The 8036-nt window shown below is 41.2% G+C and overlaps 2 protein-coding genes across 2 annotated transcripts; one reads left to right on the top strand and one right to left on the bottom strand.

The window, feature by feature from the left end:
* Window positions 1–1131: 1131 nt before the first annotated feature.
* Window positions 1132–2246, bottom strand: LOC113467478. The gene is made up of 2 exons (XM_026823682.1): window positions 1656–2246; window positions 1132–1445 (listed from the first exon to the last, which is right to left on the bottom strand). The coding sequence occupies exons 1-2, from the start codon at window positions 2002–2004 to the stop codon at window positions 1417–1419; spliced, it is 378 nt and encodes a 125-aa protein (XP_026679483.1). The 5' UTR covers window positions 2005–2246; the 3' UTR covers window positions 1132–1416.
* Window positions 2247–5580: 3334 nt separating this feature from the next.
* Window positions 5581–6569, top strand: LOC103509026. The gene has a single exon (XM_026823679.1). The coding sequence runs from the start codon at window positions 5757–5759 to the stop codon at window positions 6168–6170; it is 414 nt and encodes a 137-aa protein (XP_026679480.1). The 5' UTR covers window positions 5581–5756; the 3' UTR covers window positions 6171–6569.
* Window positions 6570–8036: the final 1467 nt, after the last annotated feature.

Here is an 8036-nt window from a genome sequence, read left to right on the forward strand (position 1 = left end):
CACACAATGTTAAAAAAAAAAAAAAAAAAAAAAAAAATTGCCAAATTGGCCAGTTTTCCAGTTAAACTCTATTTTCAATGGGAACATTGTTGAAAAAGTTCCGAGTCCGTCCCAATTTTTCCGCTCGTGAGTGTAGTAATCATTATCAGAACAAAGTTGCATGCCAAATTCTCATTCTACTCAATTACCAGACTCGACTGTTATTACTCTCATACATTTACATTATCTCTGATTACATGGGAGTTATACTCGTGTTTGCAAGCGCTTTCAACTTTGGCGGAGGGTTCCAGGTTCGATTCAAAGGTCATTTGGCAGTTTCTAATCATTTTTATGTAGGATTTTGGATTCTACACAGAATAAGCTTGCCGGGAGACGCTCATCCGAAAGAGATGAGTAGGTATTAAAAAAAAAAAATCATATCTACCGGAAAAAAATACTCTCCGAGATGGAAGTCAGGATAGGAGAAACCCAGCAGTTGTGAGAACGAATCTTATCTGTTTCGGATTAAATTTGTACCTGGTGGGAATTCAACCCGCGATATGACGTAGCGCTTACAAGGCAGACGTGCTACCAAACAAGCTCACTAGGCTGGCCCTATACGAGTAGGTTCGTATAGGGCCAGCCTAAAAGTCCCCAATCATCTCTCTAATATATTCTCTCTCAAATTCCCACTCCAAGGAGCGTTCTCTTCTGAGATGGAGAGCATGTCAAAATAGCCAGCAGCACGTATTTTCCCAGACGGCCACCGGTCCTGATAAAACGCCAAGGGAGTACTTTTATCGCAATAAAACGGAAAACCCAAGACGGGGTTTTTCCAACCAAGATTTTCTCCGCACACACATGGTTTGAAAGTACATAAGGAAAAAATGTAAACATTAATGATAACAAAATGGTAATCAGTATTGCATCGGTATTGAAAAAACTTCGCGTCAGAATAAAACGACGAGAAATAAATAATAATAATTATAATAATAATAATGCTTATTTATACTGCTCGCATAGTACTGAAAAGTCCCTTTACTCCAGCAGTAGGCTACTACCATTATTGCGGTCAAGTTCTCAAATTATATTGAGGATAAAATTCCATACCTCGGCTGGGATTGAACCCACGCCCTCCTGTTTACCAGCTCTTCAGTGTTCGGGTTCTGCAAGTGTAGAAAGTAACTTAGGTGCCGCAGTAAGTCGCATGCCATATTTAATATTCTACACCTCTTCTTTGACCGAACGAAGTGAAGGTCTACGTTTTCGTTTTGCATTTGGTTTGGATGTTTGTTTGAATGTTTGTTCCGCTATAACTCGCCGTTGCCTGGTCCGATTTTGATGAAATTGGACAAAGTTCAAAGGTTTAAAGCAGGTCTTGGAGCCATGGTACGTCCAACGATGTAAGTGAAGTCTTACTTAGTTCCATCCATTATCTCACCAGAAGGAATTGAACTGCCCACGACCAGCCTCTCTTCTCCGGCGCGGACAATTGCCCACAGACGTCAATGTTTGTTCCGCAATAACTCGCCGTTGCCTGGTCCGATATTGATGAAGCTGGACAAAGTTCAAAGGTTTGAAGCAGGTCTTAGAACCATGGTACGTCCAACGATGTAAGTGAAGTCTGGCTTAGTTCCATCCATTATCTCACCAGAAGGAATTGAACTGCCCACGACCAGCCTCTCTTCTCCGGCGCGGACAATTGCCCACAGACGTCGCCTTGTCATTGAACTTGTGCGCTTTCAAATTCATGTGAGTTCCACTACCCGGGAACAACTCCAGAGTCCGGCCCGTACAGCCATCATGCTCGTACAGACGAACACACCCGCCGTGTGTGTTTACCGAGGACGTTTTGTCGTTGAAGTCTCGAGGAATTCCTTGGCAGCCATCTCCTTCCATTTCAATATGGCCACCACGATAATCCGAGTCCCGGTAGAGATAGACTTTCCAGCAGTAGCTGGTGGGGAACAGCGAGCAGAGGAGGATGAGGGCGACGATGGACAAAAAGAGTCTGGACGAACCCATTGAATTTGAAAATCGGTGGGAAGAATTCTCACACAACACAGTATTTTAAAAAAAAAAAATCGCGGTTCTAGCTTTCTAACAAGGAAATAAACACGGAAAATCAAAATGGCAGAATGGAAATTGCACTGTTATTCTTATTTTGTTGAACTTGACCGTGTAAGTCTGATTATTATCGATAAACTGAATGAATCTCGAAACTTGAAATTTGATTTTATAGAGAACTTACCTCATAAAAAAAGTTTATCTCTGTTCTCAGAACTTTAGTTTATGTATTAAACATCTTCATCATTTCATTTTCTTCAATTTTGAACTCCCGGAAACCCCAAGTACCTATTGATACCTTTTTTACATCCATACGTTAAATTTCATGGTATTCAGGCAGTATTTGACAGGTTGTAATGAGTAGTCTCAAACTCTCAATAGTGGAAAACCAACGTCGTAGTCTCAAACTCTCAATAGTGGAAAACCAAGATTCTACAGCAGGGGATTTAAATGACATTGCTCCAGAAAAATACTTTGAATCTCTTTTTTTATGAATTTATGACAAAAAAATCAAACAAAGAAAACTAGAAAACAGGAAACCCCTGCACATTGTATCACGCAGTATCCTCTTCATAGGTAGTGAAGAGTTTACAGAACAGAGAACAGGTTCTTGTGATTCCCGTCGTGAGACCAGAGTCTGGTCAACTTTTAATAGAGATAAGTAAACATTAGATATAATTTTATAATCATTACTCGTAAACTGTATGAAGGTGCAAAATGCTTGGGAAATACCCGAGAATCCCGAGATGCTTGTAGGAATACGGTAGTTCTGCTGGGTCGAGATCTGATTCTGACCACTTGAGAACGGTTTGAGATACTTGAAGAAGGGCTGTGGCTGTGGTTATATTTGATCACATTTTTGGTCTTACGACACGACGCGTGAAGTTGGGTTGTATGACACGATATTGTGTTGATCAAATTGAAACAATGAAACATACATTAATTATTACATATATTATGTACGTGTATGTAAATTTGTAAAGAGTCGTATCTGTTTGCTGTTCGTTTGTTTTTTATGCTACCGAAATATGGGCTGTTCCCAGATACAAAAAAGTATACTAGATTACCTTTTGAAAATTTCGAGTCCATCTTCTTATACCCGCCACTCACGACTCAAGCTCAGACTGTCTTGACAGACCCAAGTCTATCTGATTGACCTAGGTCTGTCAGATAGTCCGAGACAGCCTGGACACTCTGAACTTGAGTGGCGGGCATTACGTATTACCTGATTTTATTAATTTACCTGCCTCGGTGGTGTAGTGGTCAAGACGCTCGCCTGGTAAACAGGAGGGCGTGGGTTCAATCCCAGCCGAGGTATGGAATTTTAGTAGTATGTCCCTCATCAGATGGGCGATAAGAGACACAATACTTCCCTTTAGGTGCTAGGTCAACATGAGAAAACCAGAAAGTGAAATATTTGTAATCGAAAAACGAGTGCAAATTTTCGTCGATGGATGGTGGGATTCGAACGCGGGACCTTAAAACTTCACTGATCTACCTAGGCTGTTTAGATTGTTTAGTGTCAATTTTATAGTGTCATCTCATCTGGGTCTATCAGGCGTTTCACTGCATCGCACTGACTGAGTTAGAGTGCTGGACCCTGTTTAAATCGTCCCTGATCAATCCCTGCATTTGATACCAGTTAATGCTGAAAATGGTTGAAAATTTTCAAATTCCCCTAATCTTTTCAACCACTATGGTTTACGAGCATGCATATTCGATGCGAGCTGAAATATTTTTAAGCCCTTTATAAACTTTTGCTGAGGTAGGTATAATGCTAAAATCCCATAGCTCCCTCTCTCTCTCTCTCCCTCCCTCTCTCTCTCTCTCTCTCTCTCTCTTTCAATACTATCCAGGTTAGTTATTTTATTCATTAACTTGAATTATTTGATTCTTTTGAAACATCGGAAACCTCACAAAATCCGAAGCCTTTTGCGAATAAATTTTCAATCATACCTCCTTTTATCAGTTCAATCAAGATATGAGATATCCCTTTCTATCAATGTGCATATCTAGGACCTTAACTAACGTTTTTTTTAATCCATCGAATCTAACAAATCCGAATTCGATGGTTCGTTCTTGGAACAGTTGGCTTTGGCTTTCTCCTGTCCTCTCTTCGATTTTCAGACGATAAGGCTTCCGTTGTTACAGTTCCCTCTAGCAAACCTCTAAAAATATGATTTTACGATGACTTGATTCTTCTTCGCTTGAAAGGTCCCCCTGCTAAAAACTTTCTAAAATGTTCTCGAGGGCATTACAATAGTTCTAAACAAAATAGACGCAGCAAACAAGGGATCAAGAAGAGATGTGACCATCTTTACTAATATCAATGGCATTGACGCTTACCTGTAACCAATTTGGCTCGGTTGTACTCGCACACAGACTGGGCCTCTTGCCAGGTGACCTTCTGATAGAAATGTTTGTAGAATACCGGGGAGTCATCTTCGGGCCAGAGCCACTTGTTGGAAATGTTCAGATTGATCTGAAACAAGGAGGAGGAGGGTTGACTATGAGTTGAGTTGCTTTAAGAAAGCAATGTGCAGCATCAGTGCATTAGAGATAGTGTATTTGCTCATCAAGTGTCAGGTAGACCTCAGAGGCGGACCCTTACAGGTCCGCCGGACAGGTCTACCTGACAGTGTGCGTGCTCAACTGCTCATCAGGTATCAGGTAGACCTGAAAAGAAATGAATAAAAAAAGACCTGAAAGGCGGACCTGATCAGGTGTACCTGTCAGGCCTACCTGATAGTAAGTGGCTGGCCTTAGCCCGGCTGGACCGTCAATTCTCTGCCAAGTGCCAACTGACCTTTATCCTTTTCACCACTCACCGGATTACCCACTCTTTATTACCCAATAGGTATGTAGATGTACCTACCTATTGGTACATAAATAGAAATTATCTGATACACTCGCAGAGAGAAGCTGAATGGGGATGAAGCAGTAGCAGTAGTTTCAAAATAATAATTATACCGACATTCCATAGGGAAAACTCTACCTGAGTAATGAAATGAAATAATAAAATTGCACGGAGCACTGGTGGAAGTAATAGAAAATATAATAATACCAATACCATACGAGTGTAGTAGAAAGAGTAATCATTATGACTGTAGAGAAATGTACACTCAAATGCAAAAAAATCGGGATAATATTGCGGTATTCCTTCAGGAACGTCGCACGTTGGAAGTGTAAGTCGCGCGACTTTTGGTAACGCGTGCCATGGTCGCCTACAAAACCGAACCTGTGGAAAGATAGAGATCCTCTATCTATGAACTTTCTATCAGTTTTATTGGTATGGTTTTTCAGGTGACTGCGCGCCTGAAAACCCATAAAGTAGTGCGACAACGCATCCAATCTGAGAGCGGCGGAATTTGAACCCACGACCTCGAGCTTACACGACCTCGGCCAGACACTCACTATCAGGTACACCTGATAGTGAATGGCTGGCCTAAGGTAGGCGCGCTACCTCTCAAGCCAACTAGGCCTGCAAGATAGGAATTGGACCCACGACTGAGCGCCTAGTCTTGAGTTCAATATAAAACCATCAGATCACATGGAAAACAAATCAGTCAACATAAGATAACCAATCCAGACAGTTCGTACAACGCTCATTGCCAAGTTCTCAAGTTATTACGGTTTTACCGAACATTTCTATCGCGTTTAAATATTTTTTACTATCTTCTTTTACTATCAAAAACTTTTTCTGTGTAGCTATGGCTTCCAAATCAGTTCTGTTCGCTTTGTTCGTGACCGTATTGAGTGTCCTGATAACCAGCGGCTCCTGCTGGCGAATCTGGTTGTTCCGTGACAAAGACCACAAGGGAGGTCATATTGAAATGTCCGGTGAAGGCTGCCAGAATCTGCCCGGAGACTTCAACGATCGGACGTCTTCTGTGAACACGCATGGTGGGTGTGTGCGTCTGTATGAGCATGGCGGCTGTACGGGAGATGTCAGAGATGTGTTTATGGGCAGTGGCGCTCACAATGATCTCGGAGCGCTTGGGTTCAATGACAAAGTTACGTCCGTGGGCAACTGTCCCCGAAGGAGAAGAGACGCCGCTTTCGATTCGTTCAAGACGAATTCTTTCGACTCGCATAGATGGCCCCGTCAAGTCAAGAAAGTTTGATCGCGCTACTAGAGATATGGAATAGGTTAAAATAAACAAAGATACAGGCGAGACAAAGGTATCACAAGAGACAAAGATACAGGCGTGAATGATTCTGAATGAAAAGAAGTAATGAAGTAAAAAACATGGTCCTTTAATGTCCTTTTATTGTTGGTTGTTAGTGCTTTGAGTTCCTTGATTGTTATCTTTAGGTAAATTTTATTGTAGTGGAGAGTGTAAAGCAGTACCTTTATTTACCAATTTACCTATGAATGTTTTTTCGATTGTAAAAAAGCTTAAATCTCTATAGAATTGGCTCATGTATTAATTTAAATAATTTTGTACCTATAATAAAATATGTAAATTATATAAATAGTGATAAGAAAATTTAAATAAAAAATATCAAATATCCACTTTAAACTTCTGTTTCATATCATTGGAACCAATGATAAATTTATTATTTAGCCTGCTCCATTCATTTTCTATTCGAGCAGTGGTCAATTTTCCAGCGGTCAAATCCCCGAAAGGAAAATATGCCTACTCTTGTCATTCGTTCCCCGATTATTTATCACACCTCGTTCTAATTCTATGACTTGAACTCGAACCACCAACCTCCAGAACCCCAAACCACTACACCACTGAGGTTGATGGACGGTAGCAAGTGTGTCAAGTTTAAAAAATTAAACGTCGAGAGTCTAGGGGGAGGGAGAGAAAGAAAGAGGAAGGAAGGGGAGAGAGAAAAGAGGAGGGGAAGAGAGCAAAACAGACAGAAAGAGAAAGAGAGAGAGGGATAGGGAGCGAGGGATATAGGAAGAGAGAGAAAGAGAGAGAAAGAGAGAGAGAGAGAGAGAGGGAGAGAGAGAGGGATAGGGAGCGAGGGATATACATAGGAAGAGAGAGAAAGAGAGAGAGAGAGAGAGGAGAAGGAAGGGGAGAGAGTAAAAAAGACAGAAAGAGAAAGAGGGAGGAACAGACAGACAGCGTGCGTGAGAGAAAGAGAGGTTAAACGATGTCATTAAAAATCCATTTATAAGACCTCTCTCACCTTCTTATAGGTACTTTTCCTTTTCTCTCTCTCTCCCTCTCTCTCTCTCTCTTCATTTTGTTCCTTCAACAAAAGGATATGTGTTGGAGAGGATTTACAAGAACTGAAGCCATACAAGACATACCTCAATGGCTCATTGCTACCAACCCAGTTAGATACGGAGGAAACACCAATTAGCGTCAACACAAATTAGTCCAATTACTGGAGAAGAAAAAAAGTTGTATTGTTTTGTTTTTCCTCAAAAAGGAGAAGAAGAAGAAGAAGAAGAAGAGGAAGAAGAAGAAGAAGAAGAAGGAGGAGGAGGAATAGGAGGAGGAGGAGGACGAGGAGGAGGAGGAGGAGGAGGAGAAGAGGAAGCCCTGAAAATTGTGCAAACAGACAAAACAAGGTCGAGCAAAAGCAATTCAGCTAAAAAAAAAGTACCTCTACAGTTCAGCAAATATTGAAGGCGCCAAAAAACTGACTTCAAGTCTGCGAGACCTCAGACTGTCGTCTTTTCCTGGACTTTATCGATTGCCCTCTCTCTCCCCCCCACTCTCTCTCTCTCTCTCTCTTTTACGTTACTTTTTTAGAGTTGTCCCATTTGAAAGAATAAAAAGTCATTTTTCATTTATGATAAAAAAAGTGGAAGGAATTGAAGGAGGAGGAGGAGGAGAAGGAAGGAAAAGAAGAAGAAGAAGAAGACATTTCCATTATTTGAAAGTAATTTTCATGATGAATGAAAAGGGGGAGAGAGAAAGAGGAGAGAAAAAGAGAGAGAGAGAGAGAGAGAGAAAGAGAAAGAGAGAGAGAGAAAGAGAGAGAGGAGAGGTCCCAAATGGGGAAAAGTCATGTGACATATT

The sequence above is a fragment of the Diaphorina citri genome, unplaced genomic scaffold (genome assembly GCF_000475195.1).
Source record: "Diaphorina citri unplaced genomic scaffold, Diaci psyllid genome assembly version 1.1 scaffold22, whole genome shotgun sequence".
In the NCBI taxonomy this organism is placed as follows: Eukaryota; Metazoa; Arthropoda; class Insecta; order Hemiptera; family Psyllidae; genus Diaphorina; species Diaphorina citri.